The sequence below is a fragment of the Centroberyx affinis genome, unplaced genomic scaffold (assembly GCF_046629955.1).
Source record: "Centroberyx affinis isolate AG114_WGS23_722 - 3 ecotype Tasmania unplaced genomic scaffold, CSIRO-AGI_Caff_v1 ptg006031l_1, whole genome shotgun sequence".
Classification (NCBI taxonomy): Eukaryota; Metazoa; Chordata; class Actinopteri; order Beryciformes; family Berycidae; genus Centroberyx; species Centroberyx affinis.
Window position 1 is genome coordinate 203,751 of NW_027283067.1, and position 21,318 is coordinate 225,068.

Genomic DNA, 21,318 nt, shown 5'->3' on the forward strand with positions numbered 1-21,318 from the left:
AGACAGGGGAAGAATCTGGCAATGCCGCTATTACTTATGTTAGCAACAATCACAGCTACTGCAACGTTAACTTGCCGATCAAACACTACGGGTGTAAGGGTTTATTGTACAAATTGAACAAAACCAAACAACAAGTTCGTGAATGAGAGTCTATCTAATAATTCAAAGAAAACAGAAAGACACTGTATGCTGCTCTCTAGTTAGCTTAGCCAAGCTAACTAGCTAGGATGGAGAGGCGAAAGCCAGGTAGCCTAGTTAACGTTACCTTATTTATTCCAGCACTGCCAGTGCAGTGCTTGCTTGTCTCACCCGAACGACACAAATCCTAAAATCGGTCGTTATGACAGACGCTAGGAAATTGTCTTGGCTGCCCATTCCCAGCAGTATTTTCAATACTGTATCACTGTTTGTCGTGTGTAACGGCGTTACTAGCGACAGCTGACGTTGGCTCATTTACAGACACAAAAATCTGTATCTTGTAGTCCCGGTGTGCTATCAGTGCTGGAGAGGGTCCATGGGCGAAACCATTCCGTCCACAGGGGGGGCGGAGTGAACTGCTGAAGTTTGCATTCTCAGTCTTATACAAACGTAGCGATTTTTGAACCTTAGGGCTTACATTTTATGTCAGCACATGCTTTATTTCAACTTTAGGTATTTCTTAGAGCAAAAGAAATCTGTCCACAGCTTAGATTTATATTTTGTACACCTATAGGCCAGTATTTAGGTTTCAGTGCTGTTCTTCACAACTCGCTGATACAAACACAGGAACTACCTAGCAACTGTGTCGCTGACCATGGTGCTAAAAACCAGCCCAACCTGCCACACACTTCTTATTACCTGCTTATCACTACACACAGGATATATTATTTGGTTTTAGATTGCGACAAAGCCTCTCTTTTTTCTATTCATACTTTTTCTTTTAGACCTTTTTTTTTTTTTTTTTTAAGCCAGTATATGCCAAATTGACATGGAAACATAGGTTTATGGGCTAATTTGGATTATTCTTATTCTCATTCTTATTGTTGATGGTGGTGTTTTGTGTTAAACATCTGTTAAAGGCAGGTTTTTTTAACCAGACTTGCATTCTGTTTTGTTTTTTTGTTTGTTTGTTGTCATTATCAAGTATACACATTCATTTCACCAACGCTATCCTCTCACAAAGCTCCAGACATAAAGTTCTGGTTTTATTCATATGTTACATGAGAACACATATGGATATAGAAACACACTCAATCTTTAAAAAGTTGTGAATAAAAGCTGGCTCAACAAACACACTTAAGCCCTAGTTTGACCACAAGGCTTAAAGACTGCTTTCATTTTTATAAGGTGATTTACATTTAACATTTACATTTCAAAACATGTTGGGCACACATAGCTTGCACTAATACATACATGGTGTGGCTGAATCAGGGCTTTGTTATTGCCCTCACAGGTCCCAGACAGGAGGGTGTTTTCCTAAACAATGGACATGCATCTACAATGGCCATCTGGGCCAATCCCATCGATGTAGCACTTAACAGCTATGGGGTCTCTGAGCGTCACCGCCACCTAATGGGCACTTCTGAACAACTCAATGACCTTTGATGCATCCCACTATTAACAGGAATGTAGAGGTGAGATAGGGAGCTCAGGTATCAGTCCTTGTTAAAATAATGTGTTTTAATGTGACACTTCATTGATCCCTGCAGGGAAATTCTTTTTTCACTTGCCCCCTTACAGGTCAGAGGTCAGAGGTCAGCTACAGAACAACACTCCTGGAGCTGATACAGGGATACAGTGAATTGCTCAAAGACACTTCGGCAGGGCAGATGTTTGCTGACATGGGGCTTGAACCTGGGTTGATGGGTTGAAGGACAGTCTTGTGAACCACAATGCCACCCTGCAGCCTTGTTGCAGATGCTTACAGCTTGCTGAATCACAAACAGAGATCAAACGGTGGAGGCAAGGTCAGGAATGACAGGTTGTTGTGTGCTTACTTTTTACTGATTTTCTACTATTGTGCTCATTGGACTTAGGACTTAAGATAATATTCACTCAAGTAAAAGTAGAAGTTACCTTGCAAATATTAACTTTCCACATCTGAAAACATCACAAACAAGGGCCACTGTAAACAATATCATGGGTAAAGTAATGAGAAATATACATATTTGCAAGAGAAACAAATCTGATAGCAACTGGTTTCAGTTCTCAATTAGTCATTGAGAAAAAAAATGTAAGTTCCAGGTGGCATTAGGCCATTTGCATTTGTGAATGAAATATTTATTTATAGTATAAAGAAAATAAAAATAACAAGAAACACTATCCTTATCAATGTCATTATTGTCATTATTTTTTATGGAATTTTTTTGTAAACACCATACAAAATGCAATTTAATTTTGTTGAATTCCAAAGATTACATGCAATAGGGAAATGTTGGTCTAAATTATAAAAAAAAACCTTTTCCTATAAAGGAGTTATTGCATCTTGATTCCTGTAAATTGATAGAATTAACAACCAAGCTATGTATACAGGATTTGAGGTGCAAGGATGTTTTGCAAAAGTTAGACAGACTGGTAGGCACAGCATCCATCACTATGGCAAATTCCTTTGTAGTTACAGGAAAACAAACGAAAAAAACAACAAACAAAAAAACAGCATAGTAGTTAAATGGAAGACCCTGCGCATGTCTTGAACAAAATAATGCCTTTGTCAAACCATCTCTGAAAAACACAGATTTCCTTTTATAGAGTACACATCTATTGTTCCAAATAGAGAATCTGTGTGGAGAAAATTATGACATAAGATTCGTTTGGCTGCTCTTAATATCATTAGATAAACCACTATACATAAGCTACATATATATATAGTATATATATATATATATATATATATATATATATATATACTATATATACATGTTAATCTCAAATACACTTGACAGCGTCATTACGCCAGCTACGAGGACATCATTTCCCGTGTGCGCAAAATTGTTTTTGTTTTTTTAATGGTGTCAATGGTAATGCTGCATTCACTTCGTATGGAAAATATAGTATATATGAACTTCATCCTCGAAAATACGGTTCACGTCATCTTACAAAGTGAAGGATTTGCATAACATTACATAACTAATTTTGTGATCATAACTCTTAAAATGCAATGGGAGGACATGACTACTTGATGGATTTTTCGTTTGTGGTTGGTATTGCAATGTTTGGTTTGCTGTGTAATCGAATGTATCTCTTACTAAGTGCATGTGTGCCAAATGTGCAAAGGCTGAGTGTAATTATCATGAGCAGCCAAAGTGTACATTAAACTTCAGTCATGGCGTTTCAATGGCTTCAAATGAGTTTGGATGAACTACGTAAGACCTCCTTGCTTTGAACCATAGGCGTGAGGTCCGGGTCCAAGTCATTGCTTTTGCTGCGTTCACGGGCTGTCGGAAATATTATAATCGCCATATGACCATAATGAATAACCTAACAAAGTGGTAGATAGGCTACGACCATGGAAGTTATATTACGCTATGACTTGGAAATTCGGAATTTTCTACTATACTCGAGTTGCTGAGATGTGACGTTTAGGGGGCGTGGCATAAAGATAAACAGTAGATAGCATGGATGGAGGCCATGTCAACAATTGATGATAAAGGTGATGAATTTATTGCTAAATATACAACAACTTTTGGCAAATAAATGATTTAAAACATCAATTAAATGCCTGATGTGAAGTACAACCTCTTCATCCTGCCACTGCAGCAATAAAAAGTCTGTGCAGCTTGCTGTGTAGAATAAAAGCCATAAAACAACTACTTTTCTATACGGTATGTTTCGTTATTATTTCCGTCCAAAAGGACTTGGATGTGTGACAAGTAGTATTTACGTAGCGTATTTACGACTACCAACCTCATAACAAAGAGTTTACGAGGAGCATGTGAAGGCAGCATTTCAGCCGTCAAGTCGTTCCGACGGGTATTCCCATATGACGTGAACGCAGCATAAAACGACAGGCAGGCTGAGGTGAAAAGTCTGGATAATGTTTTCATTCCAGCGGAGGCATATTTGAACGACAACGGGCATTGAGGAGAAATAACGACAAGGGGGATTAGCAGAGCACGTCGAGGTTCTGTTCACAAAGAGAAGACATTGATGTTGTTGTTAGCCAACCAGCTAACACAAGCTGAAATTTGTTAGCTAGCTAACGTTAGCTAACGGAGGACCCTGTTAGCTAATCGCCACCATCATCGCTCCTAGCCAGCTGTGTATCGCCCTGTCTTCCTACGATGGGAAACGCAGCAACTGCCAAGAAAGGCAATGAGCAAGAAAGCGGTGAGCACCTGAAAATAATCTAGCTAGCGAGTTAGCTATCTAGCGATTTTACAACATTAGCTTACTAACCATAACGTCAGTGGAGAGCAGTCTTTAGCTGTGTTAGCCAACGTTAGCAGACACTACTGGAACATAGGCTGCAGAGAACCATGTTTGGTAGGGCAGCTCGCACGGTGGGTTAGCTCACTATCAATGGATTTTGGATACTTAGCTAACTTGGAAAGAGTACCACAGTTGACATTGCTAAAGAATTATTGTATGTGACACCAGTATAGACAAGTGACAGGGTGGTCTGCGTCGTCTGATGTTTCTCAGCAGTAGATTCAAAGAGGGGTCCTTGTTTCAATTAAATGAAAGGTTGTCTAGTTACCTTACCGTTAAATATGTTAAAGCTATCTAGAGGTTACGGTAGCAAGGCACAGATGTCGTTCATGATTGCTTGCTATGCAAAGAGGTCGCTGGCTCAAGCCAGATAACATCAGCAAACATTGGTTTCTACTATAGCTGCAGTGGAAGGCCTGGTCATTGCTAACAACAGGTACTTGATAACGACAGACAGCCTAGTTGGCTGGAAGGCTGCTTTTGATGTGGCTAAACCAGGCTTATTGTAGTACTACTATTCCTTGTTTTCAATGTTGCTCCGTATTCAAAACAAGGGCTGCAAGATAGCTAGCTTGCTGAAAAGAAACAATTTCCATTCTACCTGCCAAACACCAATATTTCAAGTGAGCTGTCAACAAGTTTACTGTGAATTAAAATGTCATGCCTAGATCACTGTTTTCTTATATTGACATTAGCCTATTGTGTTGATGCTAAATAGTACATCAAGGAATGGTAGCTCTCCTCCTAGTTAAATCGTGCACCTGTTGAAAAGCAAGCTTGCAATTCAAATTGCTCTCTGTCACTTGAAAGCAGTAGCCAGAGGTCACTGTGTTGTGTTTTGTCTGCATTTGCCAGTAATGACCAAGTTAATCCACTAAACTGTACCATGGCTAGTAGTCTATCTGGAGAGGACTGATCTTGACCTGCTTTCTGATTGGCAGTTGTCCATATAGACACACAGACCTGTGACACCAGCCACCTGTAGCTTTTACAGGGAGGGGCTGAGGGTTGTGCACAATAATACCAACTGCAATGCAAACAGCAAGCTACTCCAAAACACTTTAAATGTTAAGGTGGCATTGGATGACAGAGGACAGATTCCAGCTCACTGTTCCCATTCAAATTTCTGTCATTTACATTTTAGGCATTTACCGGACACTCTTATCCAGAGAGTGACCTACACTGAAGGCAACAATAAAATAAACTTAAATTCCTAGATTGCCAGCGTTCAAAGTAAAGCATGTAAGGGTCAGTTCATAGGGGTGACTTTAAGCATAGGGGAACGCTCTCTGAAGAACTGCATTGTTAAGCTTTACCACCAGAGAGCATGATCGCCTGAAGATAACTTGTCTGCAGGCTAGTTAGTGGGTGTTACAGGGCCTACCATTTCCTTATCAGTACCCTGTTTATTTTATGCACCCTAGCTGTTCAATGTTTTGACATTAGAGTAAGACACTGTCCCTTTAGTGTGTTTTGCTTGTTTTTCATACTTGTGCCAAACAAAACTTGACTTGTGCATGGTAAACCCACAAATGCATTCAACTGACACAACATAGTCAAAGTAGACATGCAGTTGGCCGCTCAAACTGAAGCAGAATACTTGAACAGGAAGCTTAACTGTGTGTGGTTAGCCAAGCATTGCAGTGTACTCCGCTGCATACAGGAAGCTTATATCCCTCCATAGCCTTCAGTCAGAAAACTGTTATTTGCCTGTGAGCTTTGTCAATTAAACGGCAGGGAATTCACCTCGAAATGGCTCAAGGAAAGGATCACTCCTTTCCAAAACTGGATGATTTGGCTAATCGGCTGTTCAGCAGATATCGCAAAGGCAACCAGGAGCAGAAAGGACAAGAGAGCGAGGGGCCTCATGTCTCTGAGTTCACCATCATTTGGGATAAGTTGAGTAAGTGTAGTGTTGCTTTCACACTTAGCAGGTGTCAGCTACCCTCTGCTGCTTGGAGCTGGATGTGTTTTTTTATTACAGTTTGATTAGGGTTTGTCATTTTTTGTCTGTGGGCAAATTGTGTTTAATAGTTTCACAAAAAAGCTTTCAAAATAACTTGATTTCAAGTTGTTAGCCTACTGTCTCTTCTGCCTCTTCAGTTGGCCTCCATTGCTTCACCAGGTCTTAAAACTGCAACCAGCAGCCTGCTTTCACAGCCCTTCTTGTTTTTAGAAAAATGTAATTGAGTCTGTTGCATTGGATACATTTTTGACTAAAGTTGGCAAAATGATGTTCCCGCACTTATTCTGATCAACCAGAGAGACATCCGTATTTACGTAGCTTAGCGATAATAGTGATCTCTCTCAATATTTACTGCGCTATTGTAAAACAACCGCTTTTTGGTGCTTCAGTTGCTCACCTCATCTTAATATATATGTCCTGTCATTTTCTGTGTACTATTTTCCAAGTATGAAATCTGTTTTTCTCTGTTAAAATGTCTTTTCAATCACTGTTGTTTTTTGCTTCTTTGTCTCAGATGTTTTAGTTTTAACAATATTTTATATAAATATATAAAACCACCTTCTAATACTGGTAGGCATACATTTTAAAGACTACTTACAGAATTGAACCCCTCTAAACAGAAATGTCCACTTGTTGTTGTGTAGCCTAACTGTAAAGAAGTAAAATATTAGTCTCAATGAAGTTTTCTTAATGATGATAGCAATAGTTCCCTTGATTAGTGTTTGTAGCTACATTTTTTTCCATGGACATAGGAAGAAATATTCAGTCGTCAGTCTTCCTAACTAAAATGATCTTATAGTTCAAATCCAGAATTATTTAGTCTAGCTTATTTAGGCTTTTATTTCAGTCAGGTGGTAGGGGTGCCTTATGTTGTCTTCTTCAATGTCATTTTGTTGTGTGTTACATTTAATCCACTTGAATCTCTAATGTTCTTGTTTTTAGCACTTCATAAATGTTTCTTCCCTCTCTTTCTCTTCTCCATCATTTCCATCTATGTGGGTGAATGTTCCTGCAAACCCTTGGTGAACTGTAGAGACTTTTGGTATGCTCATTTTTCCATAAGCCGTCCAAAGTCACAGAGAGAGAACATTATGCGTACTTCAAATTATCCTACAGCTTAGGTCTACCAAATATTCAAACAGTTATCACAATTTAGAATAATTTGACTGTTTGTGAACATATGGCCTAGCTTCCACACATACAGCAGTGCTCCATTGCTAGGTATTCATGTAAACCAACAACAGCATCAGGGCCATTTGGTCTGGACACCTGCCATGCCTCTGTGACTATGGACAGCTCATGTCTGCTGTGATTTTCACAATGCACTGTCTTTCTAATGCCTGCACTGTAGACTCGGTTATGTTCTGCCTTTTGGTCTTCCTCTCTGCCTATTTTTATTGCCGTTTCCCTCCCCTACTACTTCTGAAAGGGATGCAGAACAGCTTCTCTTTGAATTGGCAGATTCTGTAAAGTCCATGAGAGCTCTTTGCATCTCTTTTATTAATTAAACTTTCCCGCTTAGGTGTTTGGTTTTGGATTTTGTAATGGAGTTTTTTTTCCCCTTTTTTGTCAAGTACAGTACTGCCTCCCCAGTACTTGACAGTAGCCTGACCTATAAATGCATTTGTTTGGTTAGTGTACAATCCCTTCCCTGAACATGTTAACTGGCCTTGTTTGTGTACCAAAATGCTAATTGTTGTCTACTGTTTTTATCCCTTTTTGTAGTGAAAGAGTTCTTAGCCAAAGCCAAAGAAGATTTTCTAAAAAAATGGGAGTGTCCACCACAGGTAAAGAGATCATTTAAATCAAGTTGTTGTCTGAACACTTTGCAAGTCATCGAATTCACAAGTTTCATTTCCTTAACACTCAGGGCTTCAATGTTCTGTGTAACAAAATGATTAAACATTTTGGGTGATAAAGCCTAGCCACTTCCTTTCATGTGCAAGATGGCGCTTATCTTGTAGGTTTGGGGGCTAGAAGTTGATTGTGCAATTGCACTGCGTCCATAACAAGCATCTCCTCTAAAAAGAACATCATCATCAACTAGGCTATATGTTTTTTTCATTGTGACTTATATGTTACTTGGACAAAATGTTACACTGATTCCAATGGCGACCATGGTCTGTACATAGGCCAAACTAACTAACAGAATTGAGATGTCTGCCCCTTACATTTTGCTGTCTCACTCTCACTGATAATGTGTTTCCTCAGAGCACAACTGGCCTGGACGACTTTGATAGGTTCAAGACTCTGGGCACCGGCTCATTCGGGCGAGTTATGCTTGTCAAACATAAAGGAACGAACCAGTTCTACGCCATGAAGATCTTGGACAAACAGAAAGTGGGTGATGGTTTTGAAACAAACAGCTTAACCCATGTCATAAGAAGTGGTGCAGTAATAGGCTACACTATAGTCTGTCAAAGGCAAACTCTTGCATGGTGCACAAATGCTGTAGCTAAATGTTTTGCGTCTCACAAAAGGAAATGGAAAGTTTCCTCTCGTGTACTGTCAGACATGGTGTCATTGAAAACCTCAAACGCGCTTCGCATGAGGGTTTCACTCTGTAAATACTGATGTGAAAGTCGTAGGAGGAGGTTAGCCTGTGTTTAATATATCGCTCATGTTGAGGCATGCTGTCCCTTTCTATTTTGCCCCGTTAGTTTTTTAAGAACTAGACCTATCTGATTTTCAGTTTGGACTGCTGAAAGACCCTCCTTGTTTTTTTTTTATAGTATATGGCTAGTTGGCCCCCTTTTTTTGGTACCTTAGCATTTTGTATGCTGACCTTTATCAGTCCATGACAGAGGTCTCAAGCATGCAACGCTTTCAGATGTCACACAACAGTTTTAAAATGCCCTTTGGGTCCTGATGGCTTTTCTTTACCCAGTTGTGTTTCTGAATTTATAGCACACGCGCACATCAAGGATATATCATGCACAATACACCCTGATTATCTGTCTTAATCATGCCTTGTTTTGCCAGGTGGTGAAGCTGAAGCAGATAGAACACACACTAAATGAAAAGAGAATACTACAGGCCGTCTCCTTCCCCTTCCTTGTCAGATTGGAGTACTCTTTCAAGGTACATGCACACACTCACCTCTTGTACCCAGTTGATTAAAGAGGATGGCATTACCAGTGGCCTTGTTTGTTTTACCAAGGGAACCGAGGGCAGGAAGCCAGTTTTTTTTTTCTTTTGTCCTCCTGACACAGTGGATGGTACAGCTCAAAATTAGCAGCTAACTAAATGTTTACAGTGAAGGAAGACCTCGACAGAGTAGACACATTTAACAGACACAGCCAAAATCGACCAGCATTTAGCTGCTGGCTGGTGTTAAAAGCAGTTTGCACATGATCAGTGGGTGCATTAAAGTATCTTGCTTTGTTTAACAGGACAACTCAAACCTCTACATGGTGATGGAATACGTTCCTGGTGGAGAGATGTTCTCGCACCTCAGACGCATTGGGAGGTTCAGGTATAGTCTACATGTGCAAAAGTTTCTTTTGTTTTTTATTTACTTTTGATGCTGTCCTCAACCACTCAGGCACTGGATCTCTCTCACCAGGGTGTTCTTAAAAAGTCTTAAAATGTCTTATATTAAATTATCCAACCTCATGGATTAAATGCAGCGTTCCTATGCAGATCTGGAAAAGCATGGGAAATGTGTTTGATTATTTACAGCTTTGAATAGTTTACAAATTACACAAAATTCCTTGAAAAGTATAGAAAAATATTGTTGTTCTATATCAATTTGCATGTAAACCCATTATCTTTTTAACATATTTGAACATCAACCAAAATCTTCAAATCCTGTCAAGAAATTAAGCGTAGAAAAATCACGGACTTTTGAAATTGAAATTATGTTGGAACACTGTAAAAACTGCTAAGTAGTTAAAACCATTTTTAACAGACATTTACGTTTTATATACAGTTTCTGTCAGTATTGTGGGCTAGTCTAAAATAGTGGGCATACTGTCAGCTTATCTAGGATCCACACACACTGATGAGTGTGTTGGGTGGGGCATTACTGTACTGAACAGTCTGCCTTATTTTCAGAAGGTGATACTGACATGTGTGTCTACAGTTTGTTGAATTCTCAGACTGATAATGATTTTTCAGAACATAATTTGAGTGCAGTTGAACTAATTTCAAAGTAGTGTTAGTTTGACACACTGCTTTTGTTTTGTTTTTTACAGTAGTTACAGTGTAGTTTTGTTTCATTGTGAATTGCATTTGACCAAATTATACATGAGTGTTTTCTCCAACACTGGCGACAACTTAAGTTTTGCATCACAGCGCCTCCCAAAAAGCTGGGGCCCGGCTGTTGCATGTGCGCCACTGTGCCACATCACAGCAAATTGTTGTTGTTAATTTAAATCTGAGAGTGTAAATATCATCATCTCTATGCCAGTGTTTACATAAGTCCTCAACCATCAGAGTTCATTTAACACTTTTGGAGAGTTTTGAACAGCCACCCCAGAGCCAACAAACAACACTCCCATCTACACCCGTCAACTCAAAATAGCCTAGTTGTCACTGTAAACTTAACACTGGACAATCTGCTTGACATATTTTCTCTGTGCGGAGTGGACAGTGCGTCTTTTCTAAAATGTGAAAATCGCCTTCCACGTCAAACATCAGAGAACTTTAACCTGAAAGTAACAGAACAGCATCTCCATGCCCCGCATCACTTCTCACTTTTTACCCGCTCTTGACGCCCTAACAGGCTCTCATAAGCCCAGATGCATCTTCCATGGTCACTGTCAATGAGCCGGTACATGATCTGTTCATCCATTGACCAATACCTTATGTATTCGGGTCCTTCGATTTTTCCGCCTGAGAATGGCGTTTTAGTAGGCCAACCGCTTGCCCGAGCTAAATACGCCAATACAGGACACTTTGTTTCTGATAGAGATAGATAGAGAGAGAGAGAGCAAGATAGATACTATATAGACAGAGAGTAAGATGGAGGGCAAGATAGAGTTAGGTTGTTTAGAGATAAATTATGCTGTGATAAATGACAGCAGAGTTATCAAGCAAAAGCATTAAAAAAGATATGTTGCGTATCACAGCTCATTTCTAAAGGGGCATATTGTATATCCCAGAAGGCATATGGCATTTCCCTGCTTATCAGTGAGACTACACCACTGGTTTCAATGACGTTGAAATTGTTGTGCTTTCTTGGTGAGCTACTTTACTAGAAAGAATTCAACTCAATCATGCAGACTTATTCTGATAGGTCTACTGTTTTTTCTCCACTTTGCATTTGTTTATTTTTATGCAGTATTTATGTTAAATGTCATCTGACTGGCATAAATGTGCTTTGTGTATCATTTTTAAACATCAATATATCATTATGAAATGAATTGTACCTTGGTATAATTACCGTAAAAAAATGAGACCACGGACAAAACATTTGGTAGCCTCTATCTCACACCAGTTGTGTTGTGAGTGCCAGTGTTAAAATAAATAACACATTTCCCATAAACCCTGTTGTTTCCTGTCACAAAGAGGATGTTGCTAGATGCCCTCCCCCTTCCCTTGTGTTGCTCCACATGCGTTTGTTTTCTCTTCGGATTTACTTTCATTCGTTCCACCATCTGCCATTGCAAGAAAGAAGAGATATTTAGCTTTGTTTGTGTTAATTAATGTGGTAATGATTTATTTAAAGATGTTACACATAGTGCCTTTTTAAGTATGCTCAAATTTAACTTGAAATCAAAACTTGCAACTTGAAACCTGCACACACCCACATGTGATCCAGTGCCATGACTCTAATCGTTGCTATGCCTTGTTCCTACTGTAGAAACTTGTCTTCATGTATTGGGCCTATGTCTGAATATCTGTCTACTCTTCCCTCCTACAGTGAACACCATGCACGATTTTATGCAGCTCAGATAGTGCTCACCTTTGAGTACCTCCACTCACTAGACCTCATCTACAGAGACCTGAAGCCTGAGAACCTGCTCATAGATCAACATGGGTATATCCAGGTACATTACATTACGTTGTTTAGCAGACGCTTTTGTCCAGAGCGACTTACAATAAGACAGGTAATAATAATAATTCTAAAAGATCAGTAAAAAGTCATCCGTTATCCCAGGATGAAAAAAAGTTCTCTTTGTAAGCTGTTAGACATGGCCATTGCCTGGGTGAAGAAAGTGAATGAAAAACACTCTCCTCTCACTCTACAATTGCCAGCAGAAGACTGAGCAGCCACTGGGAGTCAGTGGGTGAAACTACAGTATTTGAATGTGAAGCCCTGCAGTGCTGAAAAAGAGCATCCATGTTTACTCAGTTTTCCCTGGCTGAATAAAAGATAAATAAAATCAACTGACACTCAAATAGTCTCTGCAAACAGTCATATGCTTAGATTGTGTTGCTGTTGCTCTTCCTTCAGGTCACAGACTTTGGCTTTGCCAAAAGAGTAAAAGGCAGGACCTGGACATTGTGTGGAACTCCTGAGTACCTGGCTCCAGAGATCATCCTCAGCAAGGTGGGTGCTTCATGTCCAACAGAGCCTGTATACAGACTTGTTACTGTGTCTCAAGGTCTCATGTCCCGTTTGCATCCAAGGTATTGCATGCAAGGTTTTGCATGGTTAAAGTCCCCATGAAATTAACTCCCATTGCTTTTACTTACTGGAAAACATGGTGACCTCATGCTGCACTAGTAGGCATATATATACATTTCTCACCAATAAAACCATCAGATTTTTTAACAATCCAACCGTCCCATCAAATACAACTGCCCTTTTTCCCTGACTCATATTCCATTAGTTTAGACTTTTGAATGATCCCTCACTGCATTATTTCGAGCCCCAGCATCCTGCTTCAACAGGAAATCAAGGAACTAAAGATGCCGTTTTATGGGATTTTTAAGGTAAGGTAAGTTTGTAGCCAGCTGGAGCCTTCAGACATTAATGGATTTCTTTCTGTTCCTGACTCTTTCCAGGGCTACAACAAAGCTGTGGACTGGTGGGCGCTTGGAGTCCTTATCTATGAGATGGCTGCTGGTTACCCTCCATTTTTTGCTGATCAGCCTATCCAGATCTACGAAAAGATTGTGTCTGGCAAGGTGCACAGAGATGGGCAAACTCCTAAGACTTTTAATTACTTTTTCAATATTTGAATAATCAGCCATTTCTACAGAGTTGGATTTAAATGAAGCTTTTGATAAACACAAGGACCAGCCTGACATTGTTTCTGCAAGGGTTCTTTAGGCTAACCTGTAATCAAGCATACTAAAACAAATTTTCAGACCAATGGATTACATGCATTTGTGTCATTCATGCCTGATAATCCAAAATTCCTTTCTTTTTCAATCTTGTAGGTACGATTCCCCTCTCACTTTAGCTCCGACCTGAAGGATCTGCTGAGGAACCTGCTCCAGGTAGACCTGACCAAGAGATTTGGCAACCTGAAGAATGGCGTGAATGACATCAAAAATCACAAGTGGTTCTCCACAACAGACTGGATTGCCATCTACGAGAGGAAGGTAGGTCTCGATTATTTATTGTTAAAGAGCGTACAGCCGTATTTTGTTGGTTTCTGTTCATCCACCTGATGAGCCTTTATTGTGTCATTTTTCTGAATCTAGTAATTTGAAGTTTTGTTCCAAAATGAGATATCTGCCATTTGAAAAAATTGACACTCTGACAAAGTGATTGATAACACAGAATTAAAATAAATTATGGTACTTTTTAAAGAATGGTAGATAACATAAGACAAAATGAGGACACTTCTATAGACTGGAATCTCTATTTTTAGGACATCTTGAATGATAACTTTTAGGTATCCCAAAATGGATATATAGAATTTGGGAAAAGAACTCTTCAAATATCGTTACATAATTTTTAATTTCCTCAATTTTCCTTGATATTCTCAGGTTGAAGCCCCCTTCATGCCAAAGTGCAGAGGACCAGGAGACACGAGCAACTTTGATGATTATGAAGAGGAGGACATTCGCGTCTCGCAAACAGAAAAGTGTGCAAAAGAGTTTGCTGATTTCTAGTGAGTGGGCACGGGCTCACATGCTTTGGAATATTTTTGCACTCTTTTGAGGGTGAAGGTGGAGCTGAGACCGTCACGTGTTCAAAACAATTGCCTAGTTCCTTCATTCCACAAGGCTGAATGACGTCCTTCTTGCCATGATCCTTCTCGCGTGCAGTTAGCACTAACTTATACACAGGCACATTATGCAGACACCCCTCGTGCTGCAACACACAAATACTAGACCACGTTCTCTTATCTTTTTTTCCTCTTCTGTTTTTTTTTTCTTCTTTTGTTTGTTTTCTATGTTTGCCACTTTATAGAATTTCCTCCCTCCTCTCCTTATTTCAATTCAAGTGATTATTTGCAAAGCAAGATGAAAAGTAATTATATGCCCGTTTTTACAGTGGCACAAAGAGTTGATTGATTGTATTAGCCGGTATTGCACATTTTGTGATTTAAGTTTCGGGGAAATAGAAGGGATTTTTGGTTGCAGTTCCTGCCAGTGTTTTTTGTCAGTTACTGTCTGTTACATGCCTGAGTGTGTTTTAGGATTCAAATCAAGTTTATTATTCATTAAACATTTAACATTTTAACATTAACAATTATTCAACATTTTGCTGTCCTTAAGAAGTAGAACCTTGTCTTTGTGCATATAGAAATATACATATATCAGACATAAGATTTTAAAACACTTTTGTGTTTTTTTAAAGCATGACCAAAAGTTAAACAAAGAAATGGCAGTCGGTGAAGGAAAGGGTTCAGAAACACTGGATCACCTCTTGAATTTTCAGTGTTTTAGCACTCGGGCATTCATTTCTTGAACAGAGGGGTTAGCACAGCGCGGCAAGCCTAATTATGAAGCAGAAACATGTCAGTGCTGTATTAGTTTATCAATTGTAGCATTGTTTTCCATATCTGGTCACGGGACATTTCCTTTTACCTCAGAGTAGGTATGGCATTCAAATGAAAAGAAAGAGATAATATATTTTTCAGGTACAACTCTGTTTCACCAGAAAGGAGACTGATGGGCTTTAATCATGTTGCTCCATACAATAGGTCATCTGTCTTTGGCACGTCCAAAAAATATGAAGTGTATTGAAAGGTCAGTTTGTTAGATTTTTCCAGAGGGTACGTAGTTGTGGCTGTGAAGCAAGCGTTGGGTCACATGGACATGTTTTGTCCATTTGGGGTCATTTCTCACCTTTTTTGTTTTTTTTTTTGTTTTTTTTTTAATGCTAAAAGTTCTTTAGCAAAGCACTCGGATGACATTGTGTAACTGCCATATTTGTTTTATTTCCATTTTTACTCCTGCATGTTTGTCTTTGTTACATTTGTACGAGTGTTAAACCAAGCTAATAGTGCCCCGAAAAAGTATTCGGCTCCCATCCCATCCCTTTTTTTGTTTTTTGTTTCTTGTTTTTTTTTACATGAAATAGTCTCACAGCCTGGTACTTTGCTGCATTAGATTGGCAGTTTTTATGTGTGAGTGACATATTCCTCTGCAGACTCCCCCTTAGAAAGAAACTAAATAAAAAAAAAAAATTTAAAAAAAATGAAACGTCATCACCTATCACCTTTAAGTATTCATTCCTCCAGGTCACTAGTTTATTGAACCACCTACCTACAGCAGTTATAGCCCGTATTCTCTACCCACTTTGCACACTGTGATGGAGCAATATTTGCTCATTCTTCCTTGCAAAATTGCTCAGGCTAAGTCAGGTCAGTTGGGGAATGATAATGGACAGAAATTTTGTGGTGCTGCCACAGGTTTTCAAAGGGAATAAGGTCAGGAAACTGACTGGGCTCTTGAAGAACATCCATTTTCTTCATTGTAAACCGCTCCTCTGTTGAGTTATTTGTCTTGTTGAAATACGAATTTGTTCCCCAGTTTTCTTTTGTTTGTTTTGTTTCAGTGAAATAGAGGTTTATATCCAGGATTTTTCTGCACTGGGCGCTATTCATTTCCCCATCAATTCTGACACATTGCCAGTTCTTGCTGCAGAAATGCAGTTCCTGCCTCTGCAAATTCTTCACCAGCGTGGCAGGTTGACATGGCGGTTAAAGAGGTCATCGTGTAACCAATATGTCACAGGTTCAATCCCCACAAACGCCAAGGTGTCCATTCTTGTTGAAGCCCTAATTGCTCCTGCTTTTGTGATTATTTGATTCCTGAGGGGGAAATTAGTCTTTCTGCAGGTCGGACACTCAGGGTTGTGGGGGGAATCAAATCTTTTTTAACCCAAGTTTTTCATGTTACACCTTCTTGAACAACAGTGCATTGTTGGAAATTTTTTCAATTTACTTTCTTTTTTTTTCTCCTTATTTGACATGGTGCTCAAGGCTTTGTAGATGAGTCGAAAAAAATGCAATTTAATCTAGTTAAAAATAACTTCAGAATCTGAGACAACCAAATGTGAAGAAAGTTTGGGGACTGAATGCTTTTTTTATGGTACTGTATATGGATATTGGCAATGCCTGAATTTGAACTTGTAATGTCACATGTTCTTTGTTTTGTTTTTTTTGTTCAAAGATTGAGCACATGACGTGACATTTCATTTGGCCCTTATTTCATTTCAAAAGGCACAACCTTTTCTTATGCTATTTTTTTATTTATATTTTAGAGATGTCTAATAAATTTACCTTTTAAATGTTTAAACTTGCATAGTTCTCAGTATGTATGAAGATTCCAAATGTTTTATTCACAAAAGAGTTATAAACAGTGAAAATATTGGATTATTTATTTGTACAACTTTTTTTTTTTCATTTACCCTTATAGAAATAAACATTCGTATTTACCACAGTTAATAGACATTGATGCCTCTCATGCCTATTTAAGATCGTAGCCTTTTTTTTTTCACCTATAGGAAATGAAGCTCATGCTTTAATAGGGATCCAAATTTGTTTTCCCAGAGTTTGGTAATGAGGGTGAACAGAATGTAATGGTGGAGCCTTTGGAAGAATCCAAGATATTTTTTATTTGGACATAGTCTGAAAACCACACCCTCCCCTGGGAATTCAGCATGTTTCAATCCAAACTGCCTGTGTGTAAATCTTCCCAGAAAATGTGCAGTAAATCCACAGCAATTCTTCTATGTCATTATCCCCCATGTGTGTAATGTTTGTCAAAGTTATTTGATGTAAATGATGGCACTTTTTTCCTGAGCCACCTCACACTCCTTACTAAAGAAAATCAGTTTAATTTCTGAGTTCTTTATAGTCACACATGCCAGTATGGGATAAATAATATGAAATATGTCTGTATTTAGTTTGTTGGATATTTTGCACAATATCATTTAGAAGGCTGACACGTTTTCCCACCCATATTTACTTGTATTTGCAAGGGAAATATAACATACTTTGCTGTAGCAGATTTTATGTAACAAAGGATATGTCACTGTAATAAATTAAATTCTTTGTATAAAAAATGAGAATCGTTTGTATTTAATCTGAAGAAATATTGCTGTAGATACAAATGTTGCAGTGATAACTATACATGCCATTGCCCTTTTGATTTCAGATCTTTAGACGCAAGATATTCTCCTTAGATGTTGCCTTTATTAAATATTTATGTGTAGATGAACTGCAAGCAGTGGCACCTGTAAACGGTCGAAAACTTCACTTCCCATGAGTCATTACTGTCATGTGGGCGAAGGAAGCTAAAACCGATGAAGAGAGGCTAGTTGGCAGCACTCGATCAAATCCTAATTTTATTGCGTGAATATATGCATTTCCTTTGTCGTAAAATATCTCAGTTATTAGAAAACTTGTATATGTCCAAAGTGCGTTTATACATTGGGTGGACTCGTACTGTCAAGCAGGAATCATCTAAAATAAGGTAAGATTTGTATTAGCTAACCCAGCTAACTTATCGTTGTTAGCGTAACACTAAGGAGCAGCTAGCTAACAAATATTAGCTATCGCCATCTAGCTTAACGTTATTTCTATATCGAACTGTAGTGATTTTCTATGTTGAACGTTAGCTGCGTATGCGTGTTTAATTTCATAATGTATCGATATCTGCTGTAATTAGGTTAGCTAATAGTATCAGAGAGTTTTCTGATCGTCATTTTCAGAGATAGCAATTGATGCAGCTGTCAAATTCTTTGAAGTAACATCAGCTTTCTTGTGTTGATTTCTTATGTTTTGGTTCGTTATGTTTCTGTGTGTTTGCTTGTTTTCTAACGTTACATCGTTGTACCGTATTGCTCTTACTCCAGAAGAAACACCCAGTGAATGTCAGACTTGGAGAGAAACGATGGTCCTGCTGGAGCTGTCAACCCACTGAGTTCTCCGCGAGAAGACATCTAATGAAAATTTACTGCAACATTACAGACTGTAAGCGACTTATTTTACCAAATGGTTGCTAAGTTACTGCTTGAGCTAAAACTCACACAACTTCACCGATCACACAAGCAGCAGTTATTAAGCCTGCGGGTCTCTCTCAGGAAATTAGTTCATAATTTCCTGCTTGCATTAATGCTACAGCAACAGGCCAATGATACCTAATTGTAGCAAATTCTGTATGAATCTATTATTTCAAATGCAACGCACAAATAGATGGTGGGGGAAAGAGTAAAACATGACTATATAAGGAAGAGTTCATTGTGGGAGGGGACACCTAACAAATTCCCCTTTATACCCCACGCTTTGCCTCAAAGACCCGACCCATAGCATAAACGCTATAGTGCATCACCCCAAAACATGGCTTCTACTTTAAAATAATCACAGCTGTTATCCTCAAGTAGCTTATGTTTGAGAAGTAAAGTTTCCTGGCCAATTTTTGCATAATTAACAATAATAATAACTTTATTTGTGTATCACGTTTCTAAAAACAGTGGTTACAAAGTGCTTTACATACAATAAGACAAAGAGACAGTGATATAAAAGTACCACAGTTATATAACATGTTGTGTGGTATATTATGATTTGATGACTGTTTTTATAATGACTTTTATCCCTTTTCTCTTTTCCCAGCTGGCATGGATGACAAGGCGAATGGTTCCGTTGACACCAAAAGGTATCGCATCCGATTCTTTATCGAATGATTTGAAAGAACGCGTTAAATTGTTATTACAGTGCAATGTGCATGCACAGTAAATGTCCCTAAAATAATCCCCTTCAACGCGTCCCCGCAGCCCTGTGGAGAACGGCCAGCTGCCGGACCCCGCCAACTGGGGGGTAGCAGACGTCGTCAACTACTTCAAAGCAACAGGGTTCGAGGAGCAAGCCACTGCTTTTCAGGATCAGGTAAGATTCAGATTAAGGTCCAGATTTCTGTGTCACACAATGACAACAAACCAAAAGAAAAAAAAAAAACAGGCTGTCAATCAAACATTCCTCACTCCGCCTGACAGGAAATCGACGGCAAGTCCCTGCTCCTGATGACGCGTAACGACGTCCTGACGGGACTGTCGATAAAGCTGGGCCCGGCGCTGAAGATCTACGAGTATCACGTGAAGCCGCTGCAGACTCAACACCTGAAGAGCAACGCCTCGTAGCGGCCCGACGCCCTCCCCCACCCCCCCACCCCCTTCTCAGCGACAATCAACATGTCAGGAGCCCCCAGGTTAGCTGCCGCTTCACAAAGACTCCTCCGGCCGCAGCGGCACCTTAACGGGACGACAGGAACGATTTGAATGCTGTATGTTTTTATAAGCGTGGACCCTAAAATGGGTTGCACATGGGGTCCACTCAGCTGTTTACCCTTTCAGCCATTCTTATTTCTGCTGCTTGAAATATGTATTTTATGTTTGTTTTTTATTTAAAAGAAGGAAATTTGGGGAGGATATTGTACTGGTATGATTTTTTTTTTGGTGTGCGTGCGTGTGTGTGTGTGTATTGTGCGTGCGAAGTGAATTGACCAATGTTGGTTTAAAAAAAGTATTTGTATATAAGATCATATTATATAGTTGAAAAATGTGTATGTTCCATCGTATGTGAACACTTTGATACATGCAGAAAATTATCTGATGCGTCCCATTTTGCCCTAAAATCAGTTTTTATGCTCTAAACTGCACAGCTGAGTCCAGGAGTTGTTCATAGCATGCTACGATGAAGCATTTTGTTTTCCCACACACACGAAGCAGACCGAATGCCCTGTTTTCCTGCAAACCTACTGTATCTAGGCTATAGGTTCTTGATATGGAGATATTTATGTGTATAGACAGATTCTCATTCATATGTTCTTACCTGTGGTGCTTTCAGCATTGTCTCAAAGACAAGTGTATTGAAGTGTGTGTATGACCAATGTATATGTCCAACATAACACTGGAGTTTGAATATCTGAATCAAAGATTTGCAATAAATGGTGCTCTTTTCTCACCAAAGAACAACACTGGTTGATGAATTTGTTGCTGGTGGTTTTCTTTTAATCAGTCATGTTTTATTGCACATTCAAATTACATAGTCAGAGGCTTTGATCATGGTTGGGAAATCTTGAGCTGTCATAAAAACATTTACTTAATACAATAAAACATTAAAGAGGTAATCTTTATTTTCACAATTCAATATATATTTTCGTAGGCTTCAATACTGTCACACTGACTACGTTTACATGGAAAACAATAATCTAACTGTTGGCCTTATTCTAAATAAGACAATATTCTGATTTAGCTGTTCACATGGGTTGCGAGGATTACAACCGCTAGTGTTGTTCTGCTTCTTTGCAGCACGGTAGCTGCTTTTGAACATCTTCCAGCAGTTGCGAACTTGTTCAGACAAACGCACATAACCCTCTTCCTTCATTCAGTCAGCAACCCTTTTGAAAATATCCCCCACTGCGATGTTTGCACCCATCCAAAAACACTCCAAATACTCCACGTCTTAATACGATTCTGCTTACTCCAACTATGAGAGGTAATCAGAGAAAGCCCTACATGCCAATTTCTTATTCAGACTATTGTCATAACTGGGTTAATATTGGATTATTGCTGTCCATGTAAACATAGTCAC

At 39.0% G+C, this 21,318-nt stretch overlaps 2 protein-coding genes across 4 annotated transcripts; both read left to right on the forward strand.

Moving 5' to 3' along the window:
- Positions 1 to 3,995: 3,995 nt before the first annotated feature.
- On the forward strand, positions 3,996 to 17,760 carry prkacba (protein kinase, cAMP-dependent, catalytic, beta a). Of its 3 annotated transcripts, XM_071512035.1 has the most exons (11): positions 3,996 to 4,305; positions 7,407 to 7,415; positions 8,099 to 8,160; positions 8,585 to 8,713; positions 9,356 to 9,454; positions 9,766 to 9,848; positions 12,240 to 12,366; positions 12,774 to 12,869; positions 13,328 to 13,450; positions 13,706 to 13,870; positions 14,261 to 17,760. In XM_071512035.1, exons 1-11 carry the CDS (start codon positions 4,260 to 4,262, stop codon positions 14,384 to 14,386), a joined length of 1,065 nt encoding a protein of 354 aa, XP_071368136.1. In that variant the 5' UTR covers positions 3,996 to 4,259; the 3' UTR covers positions 14,387 to 17,760. The 3 variants fall into 3 exon arrangements, with proteins under 3 accessions (XP_071368136.1, XP_071368135.1, XP_071368134.1); XM_071512034.1 differs by lacking the exon at positions 7,407 to 7,415; XM_071512033.1 differs by lacking the exons at positions 3,996 to 4,305; positions 7,407 to 7,415 and adding an exon at positions 6,099 to 6,310.
- Positions 17,761 to 18,018: 258 nt separating this feature from the next.
- samd13 (sterile alpha motif domain containing 13) lies at positions 18,019 to 20,691 on the forward strand. The gene is made up of 5 exons (XM_071512037.1): positions 18,019 to 18,202; positions 18,585 to 18,702; positions 19,342 to 19,384; positions 19,503 to 19,614; positions 19,722 to 20,691. The coding sequence occupies exons 2-5, from the start codon at positions 18,675 to 18,677 to the stop codon at positions 19,863 to 19,865; spliced, it is 327 nt and encodes a 108-aa protein (XP_071368138.1). The 5' UTR covers positions 18,019 to 18,202; positions 18,585 to 18,674; the 3' UTR covers positions 19,866 to 20,691.
- The last annotated feature ends 627 nt before the right edge of the window (positions 20,692 to 21,318 follow it).